Raw genomic sequence first — 27,436 nt, forward strand, 5'->3', positions numbered from 1 at the left:
GTTGGTACACTTGCTATATTGATGATGATTTTTTTTTCCTAGAAAAGCAAGCTTTTCTTCTGGGTGAAATTACATGGTTACTCCCTGCCCAAACATTAATCCCATGAAGGCAGGATATCATATCTTTTTCTTTTTGGGGGGGGAGGGGGGGAGGGAGGGCCCAATACTGGTGGTTGAACTCAGGGCCTCAGTGCTCTACCTCTTAAACCAATTCACCAGCCCAGCCCTCTTCATGTTGGATATTTTTATGCTTTCCCTGTAGCCAGGATGGCAGACACACCTCGCCACTCTTAGCCATTGGTTGAGATAGAGTCTCATTAACTTTTTTGTCCAGACGAACCTCAAACTTAGTTCTCCTGATTTCTACCTCCCACATAACCTGACTTACCCACCACACCTGGCCAGGACATTATCTTTCTAATCCAGGTTGCAGCTCCGATGCCTAGACAAGAGACAGCCCTGAGGTCAGGACCCAGGAAACATTTGTGGCAGAGGAGATGCAAATGTTATTGACCCCCCACAGGGAGGCGACAAGGGCAGGATCCCCATTCCTGTTTCACAGGTGTAGACTTGGGACTTGGGGTGAGTGGCTTGTCCAGTACAGATGTAGTTGAGAACCCAGGCCTGTCTTCCTCCAGATAGAGTCCCTTACTGTCGCTGCTCATCGTCCTGCATCCTGACTACTCCAAGGCTGTTATTTGAAGGCTCAGAGTTTTTTCTCTTCCAATCAATGAGTGGTCTGTTGGGCAGTGTGTTGGGTTCTCATAATGAAAACCAGATTTTTTTTTTCAACATAGTATCTCGTTCCCCACAGAGACCGTCAATTCTCATATGTTCCAATAAAACTGCTAAAGAAACAGCCACTTGAAGAGCTTTAAAGATTATTCATGGAAAAATTATGCTGAGGAAAAATAGAGCAATCCTCTGAGATAGTCAAGCCACATGGTCAGTTTTTCCATTTGTCCCTGCCATATCAGGCCAAGGCTGTAACGCCTGTACTCTGCTAAGAAGACCAGAGCCTCCACTCTTCACTGCCTGCTCCCTGCCCCTGCCCCTGCCCCTACCAGAGGACACTAAACCAGCCTGCCAGCCTCCTAGTTCAAAAGACAGCCCTAGAAGACACGTGTCTCTGGCACTGTCACATGCCACTCCTCCGCCCCGCCCCCAGACTTGGCAGAGCAGGAACGTAAGGCCTTTCAGTAGCAAAGGGTGTCACTTACTGGTACATAGCCCCCCCGCCCCCCAAATCTGGGTCCCAGCTGAATGGAAATTCTTCTGCTTCCTCGTCAGTCCCAGGCTGCTGGTCAGCAATGCAGGGGAGGAGTGGCAAAGACCCAGAGCAGGGAGAGCAGCAGCAGCTCCAGAGGCTCAGCTCTTCCACTGGGCCCCTGCAAATACTCCACAGCGTGTCCAGGGGGCATCTGAGGCCAGGCCTGCCTCCCACGTTTCACAGCAGAAAGGAGAGGGGTGCATCCAGGCTTAGTTCTGCAGAGAGAATCCAGTGTTGGATGGAAGGCACCAAAATGAGTCTTGAGGGTTTGGGAGATCTCAGAAAGGGAAGCAGTGCCGGAGTCATGTGAGAGTGAGTGCCACCCTGCAGTCCCCTCCACACACACACACACCCCCCGTGGCCCTGGAGGGGGCTCCCTTAATCATGATAACCACACTAGAGGCTGTGAGGTTGGGCTAGGCAGTGTTTCCACAAGCCTGCACACAGTGGTGTGGGTGGAGCCTAGTCTCCTTCCTTTTCCCTCGCTCAAGGGCAGAGTGGGTCTGACCCATTCCAGATTTCCTGGAGGAAAGGCCTCCTGCTCCACAGACCCCTCACACCTGGTCTTTCTGTTCCCTTCCTGGTGTGCTGTCCAGTGTCTTGGCTCTGGATATCCCCATGAGGCCTAGGTTCAGGTCTTACCTCCAGCACATAGTAGGTCTATAAGCCCCACTTTCTCATCTTATAAAAATGGGTCCACCGAGGATGCAGTGCCTCTTGCACAGCATCAAATCCTAACCATCACCATCATTTCTGGTCCACCCCCAGGGCCCCTGGCCCTCCACTTGAGACCACAGGAGGAGGCTCAGTGCAGCTGACCTTCAGAGCACACGTTCTGCACACAGGGTGGGAGCTGAGTGACTCAGGCAGGGACTGTAATCTGCTCTCAGGGCTGCTGATAAACAAGGCCGGTTCCACCCTCTGGCTTCTGCTCTGCAGTAGTGTGAAACCAAAACAAAGCAGGATGGTTTTCATTCTTCTTATCCTCTCTGGAGCAGAGCCGTGGTGAGAACTGCTGCCTTCAGGTCACAGCTGCTTGTGTCCTGGCATGTAGAGCAGAGGGTCTTCCCAGGGGTGCCTTGGGGGTGAGGGGTTGGTGCAGGGCCTGTGCAGAACCCCTGTGACCTCACAGTCAGAGCCACCGGGGATGACCTTCTCCCTCCACATAGTTCTGATACAGATTTGGCAAGAATCAGAGCTCAAGCTGATGCCAACATGGAAGCCCTGGAGCCATGGAGCAGGGTCTACTTGCCCCACTCCATACCAGTCATAGACCTCTTCAGAGGTCTATGCTTTGGGGGCATGCCTCTCTGGATCCCTATGGATTGGCCTATCATATCCTATTCTTCAGACACCACCAGGAGGTGGGCCTTTGCAGTGCAAAGGTGGCCTGTCAGCATAGGAGGAAGGGGTCAGTACTGGACACGTAGAAATATATGTGGCTTGTGGGAACCTTGTCCCGCCTGTGCCAGCTGGGTCAGAGGCCCTACCTCAAATCTAGGGCCCACCTTCCCTGAGCCTCCCTTCTCCTCAACTCCCTTCTCCATATGCCTACTCCTATGACTCCTGTCATCGCTCTCCTCTTCTGTGTTCACAGGCCCCTCCGCAAGCTCCAGCTCAGCCAGGTTCCGCCGGAGGCCCACCTGTCCTGATGCATCTGTGGCTGGCAGCCTTCCCACACCACCAGTCCCCAGACACAGAAAGAGTCACAGCCTGGGCAACAAGTAGGTGACTGAGCCCCAGTGCTCCCCACCCCCCACATCCAGGCATCCGCCTGACCTCCGTGGGAATGGGCTGGCAGGATTCTGGGAAGTTCTCCCACCTCTTTCTGTGGGCTCTTGGTGTCCCTCTTGGGAGTTTTCTCCCAAGTCAGGGCCTGGTTCAGAAAGAGCAGATAGGCAGCTGGCAGCACAGACCGTATGCCATTGGCTCAGTGGCTAGTGGAGGAAGGGCATGGGAAAGCAAGGGCAGGGGGCCCAACAGAGGTTCCAGAGAACACACTGAAGCTTGGTTAGCAGCCAGTTGCGGGGAACCAGAGTCCTGTGGACACCAGAGACTGTGTCCAGGCAGCTTTGAGGGGTCTGCTGGCATCTGCCCACAGAGAAGTACAGCTGCTACCAGCTCACCTGCTCTGTGGAGCCCACAGAGCCCACAGCCGGGGACACAGGTCCTCAGCATGGCTGAGGGTGGTCATGCCCACATGCCCCAGGCATTGGGTTGGCACAGGCTCCCAAAGAGAAATCCATCTCCCCACCCCTTTCCTTATGCCTGCCTTCCTTCCCATCTTTCTTCCTCCTTTCTGCCTGCTTCCATCTACCACTGAGGCCACAACTGCCAGCCTCCCAGGCTCGCCTCAGAGGAGCCCCAAGGCTGAAAGAGGTCAGAGTTGCTTTCTTTGTCTTCAAGTGCTTCCTCCACCTACTCCCCAAGATGCCTCATGTCTGTGGGGTGCAGTCTCAGCCAGAGCCACCCAGGCCTCTGAGGCAGCTGCTCTTACTACTGTAAGCATGGGCCCCATGAGGCTCACAGGTGATGCCTTTGTGAGATTGAGGAGGCGTTGGAACCAGGATGCAGACCAGATGCAGGTGACTCCAGAACAGCCATTGTGCCCAGCTTGCTGCCCCTCCCTTTTGCTGCCCCATCACTCACGGCCTCATCTTCATCCCGGGAGACAGGCAAAGCCAGCAGCATCAGTCCCCAGTGGAAGATGGAGAAACAGAGGCTCAGGAGAAGGATGCAACTTGCCCAAGGTCACGCCCAGAGAGAGGCAGAGGCTGGGTAGCTCATGGCTCTGGGTAGGCCTTTTTCCTGCAGCTGACCTCTGGCCCCAGCTCCCAGGGCAGTTGCGGCCACTGATACTTGTGAGATAAGGAGCTTTGCCTTCTCTTTTCCTCTCCATTTTCCAGTATGATGTGTCAGTTGAGTGTAGTTGAAAGTAAAAGTGCGACATTCCCATCGGAGAAAGCCAGGCACCTTCTGGACGACAGTGTCCTAGAGTCCCGCAGCCCCCGCAGGGGCCTCACCCTCACCTCCTCCTCTGCTGTCACCAATGGACTCTCCCTAGGTAAGCGTCTCCAGCCTGCACACCACAGGCGGGGGCCGCCGGCCCAGTGTGTGCTCCATGTCTGTCTTTGTCACTGTGCCGCGCCCAGTGGCCCCTCTCCACCACCAAGTAGAATACCCTGGAGCTCGGCAAGCCTCCACTTCCTGACCTGCTGGGCTACAAAGAGAACCCCAGGTTGCCCGCGTTCCTTCAGTGTCCCCAAGTGTGGCAGGCAGATAGACGCATGCTTGAGTCTGGCTCAACTCTCAGAGTGGCACTTTGGCCCCAGAAGGAGTCACAGGGCCAAAGACCTGCAGAGCAAAGCAAGGCAGCCACTCGGGGAAAGTGTGGGGTGGGCCACTGTTCTTACCTGTGTACTTGTCCTCCCACTGAGAAGCGACGGGAGGGACAGTGCAAAAGGGACCTTGAGCATAAGCAGAAACAGTGCTGTGTCCATGGGAAGGATAGGACTTGTGCCGCGGAGGCTGAGCTGGGAGTCACCTGTATTAGGGTTGAGGCTAGCATTGATCTCTGCTCACAGGTCTGGTTCCCAGCAGTGCCTCTGAGAGCAGGGCATCCCCCTGTCTTCACTCCCTCAGACCAGTGTCCTGTGATGGCCTTTGGCTTCCAATGTGCCTATGCTGCTGTACTCTGTATGTCTGTGTGTCTGTTTGCTTTCCTTAGCAAGGAGCTCTCCCAGAGCTCCCAGAGGTGGGGCAGATAGTTACCCTGCTGGGAATTTGTTCTGGTGAGGATTGTGGGGTAGGGGACCAGGGGCTTGAGGGAACAGGTAATAGGAAGACTCAGTGGGTGTCCTGCTGAAATGAAGACAGTCTGAGAGGTCATAGGCAATATAAGCCCAGGGAGCAGCTATCCCAGCAAGTGTGAGACAAGCAAGCCCCTTGCATGCTCAGGGGATAGTGTCCTGTTTGGATGCAGGCAGAGGGGTAGGACAGCTTGGGACAGTGCATTTCTGATAAGTGTGTATTCCAAGCAGAGCTCTGGGCTCTTGTGCTGGGGAGAGGCTGAAGGAAAGTAGGCTTCTTCCCTGAGACTTGGCTTTGCTCACAGCCACTGCAGTCCTCCAGCTTGCAGAGTTCCACAGCCTTTGCTCATGGACCCCTTCTTGGCAGGAGCGATGAGACCTGGGTCCTGAGGAGTGTACTCTGGGCAGTGTGGACCCAAGATTGCTCTGTTGAGCACAACATAGCTATTGGACATACTAGAAACTGGATGTACTAAATCAAGGCTGCTGTTTCTGAGACAGAAAGCAAGTCAGGTGCTGTGCTGTCCAGCATCCAGGCAAGATCAGATTGTTTGGTTTTGGCTCCTCAAGTCAGCAAACTGGGGTGGAAGCCCTGAGTGAGAAAATGGCTTTGTGTGTCTGTGTGCCCTGATTGGAGCTAGGCTGTTCCATCACCCACTGGTGAGACCATTGCTCAGGCTGATTCATGGGGTTAGGGCTCCACCCCTACCCCTTCCTACTGCTCAGCCTTGGTGCTTTCTCCCGAGGTTCAGGGAACCCCCCAAGATCAGAGAACAGAGTTGTGGTACATGGATGCTTCGGTGGTAGGAAGAAATCTTCTCTCATAGAGGTTTGGGGTAGCCGAGGGAAGCAGGGCATCTCAGCAGCCCAGGGTTCAAGATGTGCCTGGATAGAGCAGGACTAGAATCAAAGTCAGAAATAGCAGCAAAAACCTCCACTCATGCTGTTTACAGGCTCAGAAGCTGTGAGCTTAGGGGCCTGGTAGCACAGGAGAACAGGCCGCTCTGTGCACGGCCACTGCGCTCACTGATCTGTGTTCCTTTTCCAGGCAGTAGTGAGAGCTCAGAGTTTAGTGAAGAGATGTCTTCAGGGCTGGAAAGGTGAGTGTGGCCTCAGCATGGCCTCTCTCCCACGGGAGGTCCTAGGGAGCTGGACACAAGCTCAGTAGAGTGGCCCTTGGCTCCTGGTCACAGGGCAGAAGCAGGATGGCATGGGGGTTCTATGCCCCTGTGCTCTGAGCAGTCTCACAACCCCTCTGGTGCAGGAGTCAACCCAGGAGCACTTTGTCCAGCCCAGCTGCAGAAGCAGACAGGGTCTAAAGTGTGGGTTTGTGGGTTCTTTACACTGGAATCCTGAGAATCACTTGTCTATTTGATACAGGCACATGGCTCCATCTGGTGGGATCCAAGAGTGTTGCAGCCACACAGCAACAAATGGCTTCTAGCCTAGGAATGAGATAGCACCTAGTAAGACCTAAGATGTGACCACCCACACACACTTTCACACACATGCACGTTGATAGCTGTCTGCACGTTCTCACACATACACACATACCTGCTCACTCAGCTACATACTCATTATACATGCACACATGTATACGCACAGAAACCTGACATTCTTACACATGCATGTACACTCACAACTATAACCAGAGCTACCTGTAATGCATGCACATTATACGCACACATACACATACACGCAACTCACAAATACCTATACACTTTCACTTGCATACCTTTCACACGCACACCCAGTTACACACATTTCCTCAGCACACATGCACACTCAGTTATATAGCTTTTGAATATACATACTCTCAGTTGTACACACAACAGTTCTCAGCTATACATGCAATTACACTCTTATACATGCAAACACACATGCACACACTGGACACTTTTACACATTTATATTTACATCCCCTCATGCATGTGTGTCACTCATGTATGTGTATCATGCTCGTGTGTGGACAAGTATTTTTATACATATATATGTATATGTTCATGTATAGCACACAACACATACATGCACTTGTGCACACACAGACACAGACTCCCATTACACTAAAGCTTCTGTTCCCCATCTCCATAATCATAAAATTACCAGGGGTTGAGGGGATCATATGTACCCTTAAGGTACTGAATGTCCCCTGTGTGCCAGGCACCGTCTTCTGCCTTGCTTGGACTCTGCACACTCAGCATTCCTCTGCAGCAGCCATGCAGATTGTCCTGGTGGTACATGGGGAGAGCAGGGCTCCCAGAGGTCAGGTGACTTGCCTGCCTCACCTTCATTACCCTCTTACACTTACACATGCACACACACTAAATACTCTTCACATGCTTATACTTACACAGGTACACTCATGCACCTATGGGGGGGATATATACAGAATGATCTGGCAGGAGCAGAGCTGACCCAAACCCACATCTTCCTCCCATCAATCCCTCCTCTTTACCACCCCATGCCTTGGCCAGAGAGCTGGTGGTGACTTTGGGGCTGGCCCATGGCAGTCTTTCTGTCAGGGTAAGGCTCTGAGTACTCTGAGGCTTGCTCTCTGTCCTTCCCTGGGAACACCTGAGGAACATTTGCAATGCTCCCATTTGGAAGTTCAGGCAAAGTGGCCCAGTCACTCCAGCTCTTGGCCACCCAGCAGTAGAAGAAAAAAGCTGACATGATCAAGGAGCAGACTCAGCCCTGGTCAGGGAACTCCTGGGAGAAGAGGACTACACCAGCCAGCATCCCTCCTGGCCATAGACCAATGAGAAGACATCAGACTGGAAACAGGCTTAGGGCCGAGCTCAAGAATAGTAATCACACCTGGCCTTGTCTGTGTCCATTCATTCATCCTGTCATAGATTCCTTCCTTCATTCACTCATTTATCCATTGACTCATTCACTAGCTGTTTATTAAGAACTACTCCCTGCCAGACTGCCTGCTAGCTGCTAAGGGTGGAGGCTGCATGCTTCCCTAAGTGTCACAATGAGAGTAGCACTATTAGGGAGGAAAGAGGTAGAGGCCTTCCTTGTTCCAGAGTGACAGTGCTGAATGCAGTTCCTGAATGCTGTAAGCTTCTTGATCGCTCTCCATCGTATGTCCATTACAGGTGCCTTAGGGATAGGATGTCCTCTAAGCATTGTCCTCCCTCCTCCCCCCTTCATTGCTGGCTCATCCACACAGCACAGCTCTTCTCCAGCAGTCCTTGAACTGCCCTCCAGGGAAGGCATCTTGTTGTCTTTGTCTTAGGCACCTCTTCCTACTGAGGATAGCAGGAGGCCACTTGCTTCAGAAGATGCTAGCGGGCAGGGCGGGGGGGGGGGGGGAAGAGTTGAGAAGGTGGGGAAGGAAAGGACGGCAGGAGAAAAAGGAGGAGGTAACAATGCTTGATAGGAAACATACTCATCACCCTACTCATGTAACTATAACCCCTCTGTTCAGTATTTCTACAATAAAAGACATAGATATGTATGTGTATATATATATATATGTATGTATGTATGTATGTATATAAAAGAAGATGCCAGTGGGCTCTGATGTCCCCTCCAAAGAGGCCTGACAAGCTGAGTGCCAGCTGTCCCTAGCCCTTGTCCCCAGTGGCCCAGCTACCACTTCCTGTTTCTCCCTCATACCAGCCTCTGCTCCTGTCCTCCAGAGAACCTTCTTCCTGGAAAGCATGCAGATGTTCCAGGCTCTCCCACAGTCCACAGGAGCATTTGAGGCCATTCCCTTGTAGGTGAGCCTCCTTGTTCCATGTTGCACTGTCCCTTTAGCTCAGTCGCTGTCAGGTTGTTGCCTGACTCTCCTCTACTCCCAAGTGCTCAGTCCTACTGGCTCCCCCTAGCCCTCGCAGGGCTCCCAGGCCACATGTTCCTGCTCTTTAGAAGAGTTGGTTCCTAGCTATCAGCCTGTCAGGGCCCAGAGGCCAGCATCTGCCCAGAAAAAGCCTCCATACCCAGAGACCCCACCATTTGTCCCTCACAGATACTGCAAGACCGCAGTTTCCTCTGCATCTTTCTACCTAACTTGACCAGATGTGGTGGACTTGGAACTGAGGTGCTAGGAGGGCTGGACCCACTCCAGATGGAGAGGGAGAGGAGGAGGCTGGCTACTGGAAGAGGAAGGGGATAGCCCTCTGCTCTCAGCTCTGAAACTTGGACTATGACCTTTGACCAGCTCCCTAGCCCCTTAGTCCCTCAAAGCCCCCAGCCCTGGTAAGAAGCTTCGCCCAGACCAGGCAGAGAAATGAAGTCAGATTGCACCGTAAAGGGCAGGGAGACTGTAGACTAGTGACTACACCCTGCATACAGGTCTGAATCCCTGGTAATATCACCATGGTGGTCAGCAGAGCTGCCAGTGTCCAGCCAAGGGTGGGGTCATTTAGCTGCCTTAGGAGATTATCTTCCCTGTGTCTTAACACATGGATATGTCCACCCAGGGGCCTAAAGATAGTCCTTGACACTGGCCAGAGTCCAGGCTACACATATCTAGTATGTCCTTGAGGTGGACAGCTTCAAGAGCACCCTCACTACTCATTCTTGCTGCATTGTGGGGTGAGGGGGCATGATGTCAGCCTGGCAATGTCAGGGTCTGTGGGAATGGAAAATGGTGGCATCCAGGCCAGGGAGGTATTAGTTGGTCATTTCTAAGTTCCCAGGCCTCCCTAAAGGGACCCATCTGTCCTTGGGCCCCTGATCATGGGGGAAGCCTGGGCCTGGGCCTTTGTCACTAGGGAGTGGGGTAAGGGTTCCTACCAGACAGCCCTGGCCTACGGGGAGGAAGGTAGAAGACAGCTCCTCAACACATGCACTCTCCCAATGAGGGGAGAGAGGCAGTTCTGAAAGGTGTTTTCAGTAGGTGCTTAGGGAACTGGAGAAGGGCTGGGGACTGGTGCTGGGCAGGGCTCAGCCAATCTCAGGCCCCTTAGGCACACAGGAGAAAGGAGTTCAGCCAGGGCCAGAGGGGGAAGTATCCGGCTGCTTTGTGCTTGGGTTAAAAGCCAAGTGTTGGCACCGAGAACATGAAAATCAGCTTAAAGATCAAAATATCTTAAAGTAGGTTTGTTTTTCAAAAGGAACAAAGTGGATTGTAGAGATGAACATCAGTATAGGGATGACCACACAGGTCATTCATCTTGATTATCTCTGCCTTGGAGGATTCTTGAGACTCCCCTGTCCCTGTGTTGTCTTAGGTTTTCCACAATGGGTTAGTCCTTCTTTTCTCATCAGAAAAAGAATTAGCATTTAAGTTTTCTAAAGAAGATATCATCAAGCCGGGTACCAGTGGCTCACACCTGTAATCCTTCCTAGCTACTCAGGAGGCTGAGATCTGAGGATCACAGTTCAAAGCCAGCCTAGGCAAGAAAGTCCATGAGACTCTTATCTCCAATAAACCACCAGAAAATTGGAGTGGCATTGTGGCTCAAATGGTAGAGCACTCACCTTGAGCTGAAGAGTTCAGGGTCAGTGCCCAGGCCCAGAGCTCAAGCCCATGAGCGGGGGGTGGGGGGGGGAGACATCGTCAGAAATGGTTAGTGATTGATTTTTAAGAAGCAAAATATGAAAGTGTGTAAGAGTTTATTACAAATACCTGAGCCATCCATCTTCCCCATTTTGACATTGCCAGCCCTGTGGAGGTCTTCTTATATAGACATGGGTCATGATGGGCAGACTAGGAGGGAGAAACCCTTGAGGGACCCCACAGCCAGCAGAAGCCCCTCCAGTGAGAGAGAGATGAGAGAAGGGACATTGCCCAGCCCTCTGTGCAGTAGAGGGGTCATCTGCCTTCCTTGAAAGAAGGAACTTGTAAGCTCATAGAACCTTCAGGATGCCATGCACAGAGCCCTGGGAGCACTGGTGCAGTCTTGCTGATTGCAGTGGTTCTAACAGGTTAACCCGGTTTGGCTGCTGGCTCAGAGGTGGCTTCTGGAGGAAGCTAATAGAGGCCCAAAAGGTGTTCTGTGGGAAATAGCCTGGTGAGCCCTCCTGGGGGTCCAGATATCTGAGGAGGCTGTGAGCATTGAGTCAAGTGCTGGGACTAGAGAGGTAGCCCAGGAGTGCTCAAAGCTCAGGAGTACCCCCTGCAGGATTTGTGTTTGCATGACATGTCTTGCTCTGTTGAGTTCCTAGGATACCTGTGTAGTGAAATACATGGCTGGCAGTGCCAAGGGCCTGAGGCCGGGGCCACCACTTCTGATGGCCCCTTCTGACCTCTGAGCTTTCATTCCTTAGCTGTGTGATGGGGACCCACATGGTGAACACTTGGGACCTGGAAGGAGCTGCTTTGTAGAGGGACTAGTGTGGGATTTTAAGAGTTCCCGTCAGCCACTGCCTGAGTCTCACACCTGCAGTCCTAGCTACTCAGGAGGCTGAGATCTGAAGATTGTGGTTTGAAGCCACCCTAGGCAGGAAATTGCATGACTCTTATCTCCAATTAACTACCAAAAAAAGCTGGAAGTAGAGCTGTGGTTCAAGTGATCAAGTGCTAGCCTTGAGCAAAAAAAGCTCAAGGACAGTGCTCAGGCCCTGAGTTCAAGCCTCAGGTTCGGCACAAAAAGTAAAGTTCCTATCAGATGGTGTATATCACCAGCAAGAAAGCCATGCAGGAGGGAAGGCTGAACAGGGGGAGAAATCTCCCCAAGTGGCAATTGATGCTGCTGGATGGACTAGAAAGACCCCATACGTCCTACAGGAGAACGCTCTGCATGAGCTACGGGCGCATGGGGTGAGGGAGGTCCAGTGAGGCCTGTAGGAGGCTAACTGTTGGTCTTAGCAGATGGGCTGTGAGTGAAGAGGCTCAGGGTGACTCACAGAGAACTTCTCCTACCCCCCAACACACATATGGCTGCAGCCAGGAGTCCCAAGCTCTCATAGCTCACCAGCGCGCCAGAAGTCTGTTTTGCCTGGGTCTGTCCTTGTACCTGAGTTGAGCAAAACAGCTCAGTTGGATGACCTCCCAAACTTTGGTTATAGTATCTCCCAAAGACTCCATCTCTTCCTTTACTCCCTTAGCTGGCAAGAAAGACTCTTGGGCAGAATTCTCTGAAAGAAGAGTAGGTCTTGTGCTTGACCCTGTCCTAGGCTGAGACAGTCAAGGCAAGTCCCTGCCAGCTGGCTGCTGTTTCATAGGAGCTGAGAGACCTCTGCTTTTCTGTCCAATGTCTATATCCCCACCCAAGAGCCGTTCCTAGAAATGGCAGTATTTTCTTCCATCTGTGCCAGTCCTTCCCGCTGTGCACCTGCTATACGCCCCCCCCTCCAACTGCAGACCACATTTCTGAACTTCTCAGTACGCAGAGAGGAGAATGTATGGGTTCACCCAGCCACTAAGCCTCTGAACTTGTCTAGTCCAGCCTCTGAACTAGATCTTCATTGCTAAGGAAAAAAAAAATCTACCTTGGGTTTGCGTGTTGTCCTGTCTAATCAGCCTTGGGAAGAGTGGAGACATGCAAAACATAGTTGAAAAGGTACTGCAGGAAGGGTTGTCCCAGAGATCGGAAGGTGATGATTTTTACATGCAGAGAAGGGAGAGTCACCAGGAAGTGACGAGGGCTTTCTGGTACAGTGAGCAATGTTGATGAACAGCACCCCATGGCCTGTCCACAGGTGCACCCTCACAGGGCTCTGTGAACTAGATGCAGGAGGACAGGGTGGGGAGCCCTGCCTCAGCTAAGAGGCCTCAGCTTAACTGTGATGTAAGACTTCACTCCTCTCCCCCACACACACACTACACCAGCAATAATATTAAGGGCTCTATGAAATTTAAACCCCAAGATACCTCTAAACCTGATGAATACTTGGGAAGTGATACCTCAGCTAGGCTAGCCTAAGTGCTCATGAGGCTGTGACTGCTTTTACTGTAACAGCCCCAGCCATCCTTCCTCCTCCCGGTGCTGTGGCCTTGGGCAAGTGACTCTACCACTTCCAGCCTCAGTTGTTAACTAGATGGCAGGGAAGGTAAGCACCCTATGATCAATGGAGACAGAGAAGGAATTCTGCTGAGCACAGTGCCTAGCACCCATCACCATCACCTCCACTACCACTGTCGTCACCGCTGACACCATCATCATCAGCCTCCGGTCATTCGTCATCATCATGGTCATTGTCACTGTCATCTTGCCAACCCTGTGGGACGAGGTGTTTTACCTGGTTAGCAGCCTGCATCTTCCCCAGAGCAAACTTCTCATGAGCCCCTTGTCTGCCGGCCTCACCCACCGATCCATCCTGGAGAGGAGTACTTAGCCTTCTGAGGACATATGTCCAGTCACATGCTTCTAAAATGGCATTAGGAAGGCGATCTGTGGCTCCACTAGGGGTCCTCCTGAGAAAGCCCATGATTTCTGGGGTTTACCAGGTGCCACTGTCTACTCAGATATTCCAAATTTTTCCATGGTAGAATTTCTCAGAGGAGAGCAGGTTTCCACACAGCCATAGCAGTCCACACACAGTAGGAAACAGGCCTTCTGTGTGAGCATTTGCATCGCCATCTCTAATAGCAGACTGGGGGGCAGCGACTCTTAAGTTCTGTGTTGCCATAGCCCCCAGGAGGACTTGGTGAGGAAATCAAGGGCCAGGGATCTGGGAGGTGCCCCACTCCAGGACATCTGCAGTCTAAGAACTTTGTGGCCATTAAGCTCACAGACACTGCCAATGCCCAGTCCCTAAGCTGAAGAAAAGCCCCCCCCAATATACACACACACAGTAGAGGTGCAGAGGTACACACTCTGAGCATACAGGGCCAGGAAAGTGCTGCATCCAAAGGTATTAGGTGCAATGAGGTATTAGGATATAGAGTTGAACAGAACTGGGTTCTAACTCTGGTTTTTGAGGCTCCTGCACTGGTCAAATAGCTTCACATTGCTGAGCTTCTATACCCCCTTGTGGGGGAGGGTAATGGTGCTTGAACAAAGCTGCAGAGAGTGAGCACTCACCCCCAGTAGCTCTTCCATCGGGCCAAATGTCCTGACAAATCAGGCCAAATCTCTACCTGTTGGGCTCCTCACGGCTCTGGGAAGGCCTATAGAATGATTGCTTCCCAAGCCAGAGCAGTTGGTAGATGCAGGTTTCAAGCTCTCCGTGAACATGCAACACTTCTACCAGCTGACAACAAGGAGCTGCTGACCAGGGGGAGAGCAGAATGAGAAGAAGATGGCAACACTCTTCTGCCTTGTGGGAGGAACAAGTGGCCATGGCACACCGGCCTCCACCCCACGTCCTGGAGCAGCATGGAGCGAGGCCCAGAAGAAGAAGTAGAGGGGAGGCTCCATCTCTAAGCCGAGACAGCTGTATCTCAGAATGGGAGTCTGGATCAGAGGAGGAGAAGATAGCACAATGCCTGAACAGTAGACAAAGCCACAACACATAAGACCACAGAAAGCTTCATTGCCAGACCTTGCTTGCAGTGATTGGAAAAGAGATGATGCCTGGAGGCTGCCTGCCTGCCCTGGCCCAGTAGTACTGCCCAGCCCGGGGGGGAAGGGGGGGTGGGGAGGGGGGAGGTGTCTGCAAAGTCTGAGTGCTCCCTCTGTTTATCAGGCGCCTGGGGCTCAGGACAGCCATGCTCACATACTGCAGTCCAGCCAGTAGGTCAGGAGTTGAAAACACCAGGGTCTCTTCATCTGTGCCAGAGCTTAAGGGAAAGCAGGGTCAGCCTGTGAGCATCATGAGACCTGTTATGTTGAGGACCTGTGGCATCAGCACAAGCTATGGCAGGTCTCCCACCAGTCATGGACTTGGACCCCTGCACAGTGAGCCTGAGATGGTCGTCAGGAACAGTTCCTACCTGGTTGGAGGGCAGAAGCCCTTGGCCCAGTGATATAACAGTGCCCCTGCTGCAGTGAGTGAGAATGTCCAGGCCAGCGGCCTGGGCAACAGGCAGCAACCTAAGGCTGGTCATAGATGACAAAGGGAACATTTAGAAAGGAAGTTAGGACCTTGTCTGACTTTACACAGCCAGTCACATTGCCAGCTGCCTAGAGTGCAAAGAAAGGGCGCATAACAGCCTCTTGCTGGTGCAGCAATGGACACAGGAAGTGAGTCTTCTAAGATGGGAAAGGATATGGGCGAGAGCACCTCCCCTCAAGGAAGTGGAACAGCAAGCAACACACTGCCCTAGGAAGGCCCAGGCTGAAGTATAGGAAGAGAAAAGGCACACGGAGCCCACAAGGAGGCCCTAGAGTCCAGGCTTTCAAATGCAACGAATTGCAGATCCAGTTTGCAAGGACAGCTGGAACCAGCAAAGGAATTTGTCTAGAGGAGCAGGCGGAACAACACAGGAATCAGTGATGGACAGGGTAACGGGAGCTGCACTTGTTCTAGTCTAATGTGCAAAACTGCCCGCAATTCTGTGTGCTTTTAATGTGGACTTCCAGTGGACTGAACAGGCTGGGTAGCTTTGACCAGCTTAGTTTCCCATGGGGTAACTGAAAAGCCACTGAACAATCAATAAAAAGGACTTTGCAGGATGGAGGCACCGAAGGGTGTGTTCACAGGCCAGGTGCTCCAAGCTGTCCTTGACATGCTTGTAGCAAGAGTGAGGAGCCTGGAGAGGAGGAGGGTGGGGGGAGAACCACGCAGTCGGAGATGCTCTTGCACCTTCAGGAGTATCTGCTCCTTCCGGGCGCTTGCTAAAGTTCTCCCTTTTCCTCTGAAGCAGGGGACGTCTGTATGCCACGCTGGGCCCCAACTGGCGAGTTCCGGTTCGGAATTCTCCCAGAACCCGGAGCTGTGTCTACAGGTATTTATTTACTCATTCATTTATTTATTCAACAGATAGCTTTGGGTGGTTTGCTGGGATGAAGCCCTCCGCTAGATGCACCTGAAGGAGAAAGACTCGGCCTGTTTCCATCGTGCTTTTGCTAATCCCAGGTGCACTGTTTGTCCCATGCAGCAGTGGGGCATTCCGGGAGAGGAAGGGCATATATACAGGCAAGCAAGACTGAAAAATGACAGAGCAAGCACGAGGTTGTGAGCTGTGATCCTGGGAGGGGAGGAAGGGCTGTGTTGTAAGAAATGAGAGACAGGAGAGGGGTGCGAGATGAGGCTGGGAAGATGGTGGGGAGAGCTCCATCCAGCTGGGGGGCACAGGAGGAAGCAGAAGTGGAAGCAGGGACAGCAAGCAGCCTGGGCAGTCATGTGGAAGAAGATGCTGAGGCCTGAGGTGAAAGATGTACAGCCATGGTTGGGACCTGCAGTCAGTACAGCTTCGGAATTGACTGGGCATAAGAGAAGAAAATGCCCAGGTGGCTGGCAGGGGCCGCTGATGAGTGGAGGTGTTCACTGGCAGGCTTGGGGAAAGGCACAGTGGACAAGGCCCCTATGGGATGTGTAGAGGGCAGACATAGCAGCCTAGTGCTGGGCTGGCCATGCACTTGGACTTTAGCACCTAAGGTGGTACCTGATCTCAAGGGAGAAGGAGAAAGAGGAAGGCAGAGAAAAGGGCGCAGAGAGAACCATTGTGTAGGATCCCTGTTCCTCCCACCCACTCTGCCTTTTCTTCTTCCTCCAAACCTGCCAACATCAGGAGTGGCTTCATATTCCTCAGGGACAGACAGGCCTGATAGGAGCCAGGACTAGACACCAGATTATAGGAAACTTCGTTACGAAATCCAGGGCTTTGCCACCCTTACAAAGACAAGTGAGATGGAAGCTCTCAGCTGTGGGAAGCCTCTCCTGCTCTCCTGTGGCCCTGGTGATCATCGATGGGGCACCTGGGGACACACCCCTAACATTATGTGGGGGTGCCTGACCTCAGCCCTTCCAGGGCCACATCTAACCAGCAGTCTCCCCATAGCCCCACAGGCCCATGCCCCTGTACCCTGGGGAGCTCAGCAGCTGTGCCCACCATGGAGGGGCCTCTGAGAAGGAAAACGCTGCTCAAGGAAGGACGGAAGCCTGCGGTAAGTTACATGTACTTCAGTTAGCATGGGCAGCAGTGAGAGGCCTGGTCCAGAGACTAGCCAAGTACTGATCTAGCACTGGCCCTGCCACAGAAGGCGAAGGCCTTTATTTTCACATTTCTAAACTGGAGTGAAATTGCACCTCCTCCTGAAGGCCAGAGTGCTTGCACATGGGCTCCAAGCAAGCCAGAGGTATCAGAGGACTCGAAGCTTGAAGAACTAGGAGTAAGAGGGTAGCTCAGCTCCAGGAGGCAGAGCAGCCGGGGGCATGCCTGCCGCATTCCCTCATCAGACCCCCTCTCACCTCCAGCAGCCTCCCAACACAAGTAGGGAAAGCTCAGGGAGGAAGAATCCAGAGCCTTACCATCCCCACCGCTGGCCTGATGCTACACCTGCATGTCACTGAATTCACAACCCCACTTTAAGTACAATTTTTCTGTTTCTGTCTCCCACTTAGCTGGGATTATAAACATAAATCTCAACTCCTGGCCAACTCCTGTCTCTGCCCCTCCTGTCTTGCTCCAGTTCCACTGGCCTCAGTCCACTGCCCAAGGTTAGCTGAAGAGGCCATTCCTCCCTCTGCCCAGGGCCCTATCCACCTTCAGGTGCTCCTGAGTCTCCATCCCAGCTCTGGCCACGTGCCTCTGTTAGCACAGAGTATCACAGCATCCGCTGCAGTGTGGGGCTCTGTGTCTGCCCCCTTATACAGACCTAGCGCCTCTGCTACCCAGAATGCAGACCCCAGTCATTCCAAGGCCACAGCCAGCAGTGTCCCCAAGGCAGTGTTGTCCCAAATGCTGGCCAGCTCCCTAGTGTGTGATGGGATCCATTCAGTGGGTCGTGTCCAGTATTTTTAGTGGAACAAAAATGGGATTGACTGAAAAATATCAGCGTTCTTCACATGGAAAGTTCCATGAACTTGCTTCAGGTCAACACATGTTGAATGTGTGCTGTACACCATGATTATAGTGATGGGTCTGAAAGCCATGGTGTTCCTTTGGTGGCAGTGCATCCCCGTACAGGAGGAAAGGGCTGCGTGGTGAGGCTGACAGCCTGCCCGCAGAGGCACAGTCCTCTTCCTCCCAGATTGGAAGTTCACCTTTGCCTTTGCCACACTGAAGTGACTCTCCGCAGACCCTAGAATAAAGTACTCCAAACAGGGAGTCCCGGCCTTGACCTCTGGAGACGGCACAAGAGCACAGCGCAGCCAGGCCCTGAAGGCTTTCACTTCTACCAGGAAGGCGCTGTGACTGTTGGCCCTCACTCTCATCCAGAGCAACCTACTGCTTTTAGGCTGTGGCTTAACATGCTTGGTTATGGTGGATATTGTTGTTTGCAGTACTAGCATTTGATCTCTTAAACTTGGTGGATAGGTGCTCTACTGCTGAGCTATATTGCTGGTTAATTTTGAGATAGGGTCTCAATTCCTGCCCAGGCATGCACCTGAACTGTGATCTGTCTAGTTCAGGCTTCCCAATATAGCTTAGATGACAGGGACTGGCCATCATGCCCAGCTTCCTCTGTTGCATTGGAGTCTCATGAATTTTCTGTCTGGGGCTGACCTGAAACCATGATCCTTCTAATCTCAGCCTCCCAAATAGCTAGGATTATAGCTATGAGCTACCAGGGTCCAACTCACGTGTCTATTTAAAATTCTTTTCTTCCTGGGATACCTTCAGGTCCAGGTCACCTGAACAAGCAATAATCTAGGTCCTGGTGCTGCCTTTGACAAGGTGAAGAAAGGAAAGGCCATATGAATGAGTGAAAGGGGGGTGGGGGAGACAAGCCCCTACTCTTGGTCCTGGGTAAAGATGGTATCACAGGGAACAGTGGAAGGCCAAGGAAGAGAGGAGGCCACATGGCATGGATAAGGATGGGCCATCGTGCCCAGCCCTATGTCTTTTACTCTGTGTCCTCTTCCTCCTCAGCTGGCCTCATGGACCAGGTACTGGGTCATACTGTCGGGTTCCACCCTCCTCTACTACGGAGCCAAATCATTGCGGGGCACAGACAGAAAACACGTAAGTCCTGGGAGAGGCTCTCATGCTGGACTTGCTCTAGTGGAAGCAACATGAGGGGACTGCAGGGACCAGGGTGGGAAGAACACTTGCCTGGCCCAAGTCCGCCTCCCTGTAGAGGGAGTAGGATTGGGCCTCCCAACTGTTTCTTGTTCTTTTCCAGTATAAATCCACACCTGGCAAGAAGGTCTCCATCGTGGGCTGGATGGTGCAGCTGCCTGATGATCCCGAGCACCCAGATATCTTCCAGCTAAATAATCCTGACAAAGGTAGGCAGCAGGAGACTGCTCACAGCTGCTCTCCTCTATTTCATCTTCTGCCAACTGTGTGCCCTAAAGCATTAGGAACTCGAGGCTGCCTCTGTCCCTTTGTGCCATATTCAGATGGCTCCTACCTAAGCAGTGGCTCATACCTGTGGAAACCCTTTGGTGGCCTTGCCTTTGGCTCTCATCCCTGGAGTAGCCTCAGTCTTGGAATAAATGGCAATGCTGGATGAGGCAGGACTAGGGGGCTGGAGGAGTCCCAAGTCTTGGCCCCTTACTTGCCTGGCCGAAGAGACATCAGCAGTGTCCAGGCCCAAGGCCAACTCAGAGAAGAATCTGTGTAACATTCAAGCATTACAATTTTCCCAGTCTGTCTTGCTTCTCTTCCTCCTTTATGGGAGGGAGAAGTTCTGGCACCATACTTCTCAGGACCCTTTCTTCATGACATGCACAGCAGGCCTTGGCTGGTTTCTGTGGTCACCTAAGTACTGGACAAAAACTCAACATTGCCTGGGTCTTGGATTCTCTCCAGGACTGCAAAATCTCCAAGCACCCTTTCATCTTCATAGGAATGTTTTCTTACAGGGGTTGTGTACAGACAGCTCACCTGGGAATCTTGTTAAAATTCAGGCTTGGATTCTATAGCTCTGGGATGAAGACCAAGATTCTGCATTTCTAAACAGTTCCCAGAGGAGGCAGATAATGGTTCTGGCCAGGGGCCACTCCTTGAGTGTCTGGTTCTATGCTGTCAGCTGAGAAGCAAAGAAACAAAGGTATACAGGAAGCCTAGGGGCTGACCAGGTCACTGACCTCCAAGGTCTCTGCTCCACAAGAGAGTGATTAAGTGCACACACAGATGTCTGGGTAGTACCTCAGTACTGGAGATGATTCCCCAGTGGCCTGGGCCAGGATGATGAGGTTTCACTAGGAAGAAAAGGCTGTGGCCACACAAGCTTGATTGGGAGACCTTGTGGCCATGGAGGCTACAGACCATCCTAGTGCCTGAGCCCAGTGGAGGGAAATGAGACACAGGGGTGGCCAGAGTCCACTGAAGGATTCAAGGATCTGCATACTTGGCTGGGGAAAAAATTACGTCTTTGTTTTCATTGACAAATAATGGTGTCTCACCTCCGTTGTAAGCATAGACATCAAATCATAGACATGTGAGAAATAGTTGTGCTTTTTATCTTAAAGAGAAATCACAGGTGTTTTACTTCACAGGTTGCAGATATCTGAAAACATCACTGATGAACTGGTGATCTTCTTGAAATTAGCATTGTATCAGACCTGCGACTAGATCTGGTTTTTGGTGTATGAATACATACATGTGCACACACATCATTCCATTTGTTTTTAGAGACCGTTATAACTGGGTCTCGGCAGTATTGATTTTCTTTATATTTTATTTTATTTTTATTTTTTTGGTCTGTCGTGGGGCTTGAACTCTGGGCTTGGGTGTTGTCTCTGTGCTCTTCAGCTCAAGGCTAGTGCTCTACCACTTGAGCCACAGCACCACTTCCTGTTTTGTGGTGGTTTATTGGAGATAAGAGTCTCACAGGCTTTCCTGCCCTGGTTGGATTTGAACCTCGATCCTCAGATCTCAGCCTCCTGAGTAGCTAGGATTACAGGTGTGAGCCACCAGCGCCCAACACTTTATATTCTATTTTACACATTTTAAAACATTTTTCTGAGAAAGGGTCCTCAGATCTCACCAGACAGCTAAAAGCCACAAATACCCAGAAAAACAGTGGTTAAGGGAGCCAGGTGCCAGTGAATCATGCCTGTAATTCTACCCACTCAGGAGACTGAGATCTGAGGATTGAGATTCAAAGCCAGCCCAGGTAGGAAACTCCATGAGACTCTTATCTCCAATTAACCACCAAAAGGCCTGAAGAGGAGCTCTGGCTCAAGTGGTAGAGTGCTAGCTCAGGGACAGTGTCCAGGTCCTGAGTTGAAGCCCCAGGACTAGCACATGTACATACAGCCTGGGTAAGAGCACCAGTTCAGCCATAGTCCAAGAGAGCATAGACAGCTGCCTTCCCTGCCAGTTCACCTGGGTCACCTTCCTTAGTCTCCCAAGGCTGTTTTCCTTCTTACATCATAGGCTGATCCTCCTGTGTGCCATCTTCTTAACCAGTGCTTTCTCTCCCATCAGGCAATGTTTACAAGTTTCAGACTGGTTCCCGATTTCACGCGATACTGTGGCACAAGCATTTGGATGATGCATGTAAAAGCAACAGGCCTCAGGTAAAGTCATCCGGATCCCACCTGTCATCTGAATGCCCTCTCCCACCCCCAGGACTCAGAATCACTAGAGAAAGGGCATCTATCTTTTTCCCTCCATGCCCATCAGTTCTGCTCCAGAAAGCCTTTCTGGGTTAGCATTTCTCCTTGAGACAAGGCTCTCCTTATTCAGCTTAGAATGAAGCCTGGCTCCAGACCAGAATTTTGAATCTGGTTCCTGTATCTCTTTTTTTTTTTTGGTACCAGTCCTGGTACTTGAACTCAGGATCTGGACACTGTCTCTGAGTTTTTGTGCTTACAGCTAGTGCCCTACCACTTGAGCCAGATTTCCCCTTTAGGCCTTTTGGTGTTCAATTGGAGATAAGAGTCTTATAGACTTTCTTGCTCAGGCTGGCTTCAAACCAAGATCCTCAGATCTCAGTCTCCTGAGTAGTTGGGATTGTACATGTGAGCCACTGGTACCCCACTTTCCCAAAGGAAATGCCACAGAAACACCCCTTTGGGGACGGGAGGTGGTAGGTGTGATGTTACCCAAGGATCAGGCTCCAGGATCTATTTAAGTCATTTCCTAAAGCTGATATCAGGAATATCCTAAAGTGACTACTGAGCCTTCCTTCTCCAACCTGCACAATAATAGTAGCAGCTGGTATACTGAGGGCCAACCATGTGCCAGGCAGCTTTAAATTGGGGGGGGGGGCGCGGAGGTGACTCTGCTCCCCAGGCAGGGTTGTGTTGATGTGGGCTCCCTTTGGGCTGCTAGACTGACTCATGATCTGATCCTTCCCACCCACCCCCACTACTACCCCCTCTCTCACCAGCCATAGTGTAAAATGCAGCTATTAGCAGCATCCTCCCTTGTCTCTATGAGCTGGTTCTCACTGAGGATCTTGAGGCTCAGAAAATGGCAGGTGCTTGTTCAGGGCCCCATAGTTAGTGAGTGGTTGAGCTGGGATCTAACTCAGGGCTTCCAGATTCCTGCTTCTCTCCTTGCTGTCCTAAGCTCTCCTGCCTCCACTCCCCTAGGGACCCTGGGAGCACAGGCCTGGCTGGCTAGGTGCAGGGAGGCTGAGTTTCCTTCTGCTGGCAGGGTGGGCGGCAGTGGTACTCCTATCCCTAGATAGGTGCTTCCTGTCCACAGGGAGCGCCAAAAAGTGTATTGGAGTCTCCTGACTTACAGAACTTGGGGTGGAGGGCTACTCTCCTGTGACCTCCAAGACGTAAGTTAAGGAATGTTCACTGAAGCATTGCTTTTGATGGAAAAGCACCTGGAAAATACCATGCCCAGCAGATCTCTCCAGTGTAACACCTGAGAGCCATTGGAAAGACAGTGGGAGGTCCCTGAAAGTTGCCCCAAGTAGCAAAGCAAAGGGCACTCACATTGGCAGGTGCAATCTTGCTTGTGTTAATGTACTTTTTAATATGTGCATGTAAAATTTCTACAAGGATATATAAAAGAACCAAAATTCTATCATTTTTAGAGTGCTTATGAATACATCTGTCTCTCTAGGTACACACACACACACACACACACACACACACACACACACGCACACACACACACACACGTGTCGGGACCCAGAGCCTCAGGAATGGTAGGCAATATGCACTCTACTACAGAGTAGTACAGAGCTACCCCCCACCCTGGCTTGCACATGAAGCTGATGTCACTGCCCATCAACACAAGGCCAACAGTTTGGACCCACTGTCTTCTCAAGGCAGTTCAAAGGGAGCAAGGGGGAGAGGCTTGAATAGGGCTCTAGTGGTATTCAGGGAGGAAAAGCTGGACCTGGGCTCCCTGCCCATTTGCTCTGAGCACCACTGTCTTAGGGCACAACACACTGAAGCCCATCTGCACACACACAGATGGCTCCAAGACCTGTGCACAAGGAAGCCAGGTGGCGCCAGAGCCAAGTGACAGTTCTGAGGTGAGCCGCTTGGCCAGGGCAAGAGGCAGGAGGCCCTGAACAGGGACCAGGTGTCCATCTGTGGGACAGCAGCCAGAGGGTGGCAGCAGCTGCCCAGCAGACAGCAGGGGACCAAGTCAAACTTGCGTGACAGAGCTGACGTTTGGTCCAAAGGACTCCTGGATGGGATTTACATACAAATGTGGCAGCCTGTGGTGATATTCTGCTGCTTTATGTACTGCTGTCCTATTTTCAGACTTAGGGGAAGGCATATTTCCTTTTAAAAAATGATATGTGCATGTAGAATCTCCACAAGGATATTTAACAGGACCTTTTCATTTCTATTTTACTTCTGGCCAAACAGTCCCACTCTGTGTTGAAACAAAAGGCAGGCAACTACCAAAGCCCTGAATGGTAGAGGGTTTCCTCCGCCAAGCCCAGTCCTCCCGGCCTGAGGAAGGCTTCCCAGAGATGCCTGCCCACGGAGAACCTCCGTGCAGTGACTAAGATGCCATTTCTATTTTGTGTGTCTCAAAATTGTTGTACTGACACTGAATCCACTTAGACCTTATTTATAACATATGTGTGAAATACAAACATCAGTAGAACAAACACCCAACTACCCACCACCTCCTATCCAAAAGACAGAAACCCCAGTCCTTGGAGCTTCCCCTCCCCCCCTCTTCCTAATGCTCTCACTACCACCCCACCCCACCCCCACCCTATAGCCACTCTCTGGGTATGCTAATTACACTTGGTTTGGTTTGGTTTGGTTTATTATTTCTGTTTTTATTTTATTTCAGTGCTAGGCACAAACCCAGGTCACACATGGTTGGCAAGTGTTCTACTGAGCACCAACCCCAGCCCTTCTTTATAAATTTAGAACACATATCATCTCGGGTGCATTTAAAAAGAGAAACATTTTTATAAATAGAACCATGCCCACATCTTTTGGTTCCTGTGGCTTGCTTTTTTTTTTTTTTCCTACAACATGTTCCTCAGATTCATCGGTGTCGGCCTGCAGGATTGTCATTCATTCCTTTGTGCTCATCTTTTCTCTTCGTCCTCCTGCCAGTCCTCCCAGGATGGCGTCTTGCCTTTTGCAGTCATGAGAAAGCTGCTGAGAACATTCTTCTAGAGGTCTCTGGGGACACAGCGATGCATTTTTAAAGATCTATTCATTTTGACCAAATTGACACAAAAATGGTTTGATGAGTCAATCACTTGTGATCAAATCTGGATCCCACAGCAGTGCTGGGAGGAGATCTGGGGTTCAACTTGGTGCTCATAATCCCTCGCCCAGCAAAGGAGCTTGAGATCTCATCCTGAGCCATTGCTTTGGGAAGGTCTCCAGGTTCACAGTGTTCCCCACACTTTCTCCTGCCCCTGTGCTTCCACTGGCCTTGCCCCGCCAGCCCCAGATGTCTTCCCTTCCCCCTCCTCGTTTCGGCTCTGGAGGTACATGCTCCACTCCTGCTACCCCAAGCACAGTTGTTTGCTTTTCACTTCGCTTTGAGACTAGAGGTCAGATCGTGGGCTGCTTCTCACACACTGTGTCTGTAGCCTCTCTAAGCCTCAGTTTCTTCAGCTTCAGAGCAGGGTGCTTCCAGCTCAACCCAGAGTCAGTGTTGAGGACTGGAGGATACTGGAGTACTTGGAGCAGTACCCAGCTGCATTATTAACAAGGGACAGGCATCTTTATCACTAGGCCCTCTTCCTGTCTGACCCACAGGTCCCTGCCCTTAGGGAACACCCTTGTCCTTTCCCAAGGACTGGAACTTTAACAAGAGGCTGAGCTTTCTCTTCCAGGTACCTGCCAACCTTATGTCATTTGAGTAAGTCTCTGCGGGACTTGGCGTGACTGCAAAGGCTTCTGGGAGCCTAGACTGGGCCTGGTGGAGAAGAGCTGCCCTGGGCATGGGCTGTGGCCAGGACACTGGGAGCCTCCTAACCGGATTCCAGGGACACGGCCTGTGGCCTCACAGTCCCAGAGGGCTCTCCAGTAGGGGACCCATCCGTCAAAATCCCAAGCGACTGTCATGATTCATCTTACAGCACCACCTCGCAGGGTGCTGTTGGACCCTGAACTGCACACCCTGTGCCCCTCTCTGGGCCTCATCTGTCCACCAGCCGCTTCTGCCATAGACAGCATTTGGCCCACGTTGGGTTCTCTGTGCTTCCTGCTGCACACGGAGTGGACAGTGCAGACTGCAAGAGGGACCAGAGGGCGGGGACAGCTGCAGGAAGGTGTGTTACACCCCAAGTGCACGGGGCTGTCTGCCCACAGGGCTGCCTCAGATTTTGTACACCCCTGAAGTGTCCCCTGCGTGTGCGTGCCATACATGTGTGCGTGCAAGCGAGTGTGAACTCTTTGAGAAACATGCATTTTGGCACTAGACCTGTGACATCACACCCTTCATTTGCTCTGAGGCCCTGCTTTCACCTTTGGTTCCAGCCTCATCCAACAAGAAAGGTCAGAGGAGTGCGGGAGCCCCCATGTTAAGGGTCCCTTGCGTTCTTTTACTGTAAACAAACAATGCCTTAAATTGTGTCTTGTTTTCTGTTCCTATGGGTGCTATTCATCTGGAAGGCCTGTTCCCAGGGCCCCTTCTGGGCCCTTCTGGGCCGTGTTGCTGTCAACCCATCAGAGGCAGGGTGGGGCTTGGGACTGGAGACCTGGCTGCTGGCCGGCATGCTTCCTTCCATGCCCTCTCCTGGCAGAGCCTGGGGCCCTCCTGTTCCACCTGCTCCCACTGTGCCCCCGTGGGAAGTTGCGGCATTTGGTCCAGGTCCTTGGAAGCAGCACGGAGGTTGCTGGGCTCACAGTGCCCAGTGCACAGAAACCACGTGCTGCCAACCTCCCCGCCAGGCAGGCCCTTGCTCCCAGCATTCCACCCCTTTGCCTCCACTGCCAAGGGGGGCCTACCAGGATTCCTCATCACGCCAGGAGCTGAGTGACACTGAGGCCTTAAGCTCCCCCAGTCTTGCCCCAAATGCAGTCACCAGCAAGTTCTCCATCATCCAAGTCCAAGGGCACAATTGACAACCACGTGATGAGAGAGAGTAAAGGGTTCAATCTTTACATTTGGTTAAGAGCTGTTTCCACAAACAACAGCATTTATCTGTCACCTTTGTGTCATAGCTTAAAGTGACTTATTTTGCACAAATACATTTTTATTCAAAATGATTGCTTCCCTCCCCCACCTTCTTTTTGAGACAAGGTCTTGCTTTATAGCCTCGACTAGCCTCAAACTCTCAATCATCCTGCTTCTGCTATCTGAATTTTGGGATTACAGGTATGTACTACCATGCCCAGCTAAAATGATTATTCTTTATTATCATAGCATCTCTCTATTCCCCTCCCTTTCCTTTATTTTGGATATGCATAACATGAGAAGGAAATCCATAAACAATTTTCTGAAAGGGACAGAATGTCTGGGTCCTTGTTGGTACTGTGGTTTCAAAGCTCACTCTGACCAGGCATCAAACTACCCTCAAGACTTTTGTGGCAAAAGCTTCAATTTAAAAACTACCCAAGGATCCAACATGGTTTTTTGATCCAGTGGTGACACTTCTCTGAAAATGTGAATGAACTGGTCAAGTAGTTGTTACTGGGGTGGTACTTTGTGGTTGAACCTTATTGCATCTGGAAGCTATGTTCCTTTTGAGCAAAGATCATATTGTTTGATGCCAAAAGGAACTGCAGATGGTTTCATGGATGGCATCAGACCTTGACCACAGCTGCCTTGTACACTGCCCCTACCAGGGGTCCAGATATGTGCACCAGATTCTACCAACAACTCTTCAAATTGGCATCTAGAGGCTGAGTGACAACACCAAACACTACAGACACCTCTGATCAGAACCTGCCACGGTGTCACACTAAGCAATGTGGATCAGATCCTGTGTGCTCACTTCTAAAATGTCAAAGCTTGGATGAAAGTACAAGACTGGAGCATTGGCTGATTATTTCCTGGGCTTCTCCACTCTTCAAACTCTCCTGGTTTTTCACTGATGAAATATAGTCACCAAACCCA

General features: G+C 51.5%; 1 protein-coding gene across 2 annotated transcripts in view; it reads left to right on the forward strand.

Annotated features, from left to right (window-relative positions):
* The window catches only part of Ralgps1 (Ral GEF with PH domain and SH3 binding motif 1), a 204,777-nt gene extending 178,184 nt beyond the window's left edge, over positions 1–26,593 (forward strand). The window contains exons 11-19 of one of the 2 annotated variants that reach the window (XM_013021443.1): positions 2,868–2,994; positions 4,177–4,334; positions 6,128–6,179; positions 15,725–15,808; positions 16,865–16,970; positions 18,899–18,991; positions 19,152–19,257; positions 21,407–21,498; positions 25,209–26,593. In XM_013021443.1, the coding sequence (XP_012876897.1) occupies positions 2,868–2,994; positions 4,177–4,334; positions 6,128–6,179; positions 15,725–15,808; positions 16,865–16,970; positions 18,899–18,991; positions 19,152–19,257; positions 21,407–21,498; positions 25,209–25,238 (848 nt within the window). In that variant the 3' untranslated portion in view covers positions 25,239–26,593. The remainder of the gene's footprint in view (positions 1–2,867; positions 2,995–4,176; positions 4,335–6,127; positions 6,180–15,724; positions 15,809–16,864; positions 16,971–18,898; positions 18,992–19,151; positions 19,258–21,406; positions 21,499–25,208) is intronic. The other variant, XM_013021444.1, reaches the window with a different exon arrangement.
* Positions 26,594–27,436: the final 843 nt, after the last annotated feature.

This window comes from Dipodomys ordii, unplaced genomic scaffold (genome assembly GCF_000151885.1).
Source record: "Dipodomys ordii isolate 6190 unplaced genomic scaffold, Dord_2.0 Scaffold55, whole genome shotgun sequence".
Classification (NCBI taxonomy): domain Eukaryota; kingdom Metazoa; phylum Chordata; class Mammalia; order Rodentia; family Heteromyidae; genus Dipodomys; species Dipodomys ordii.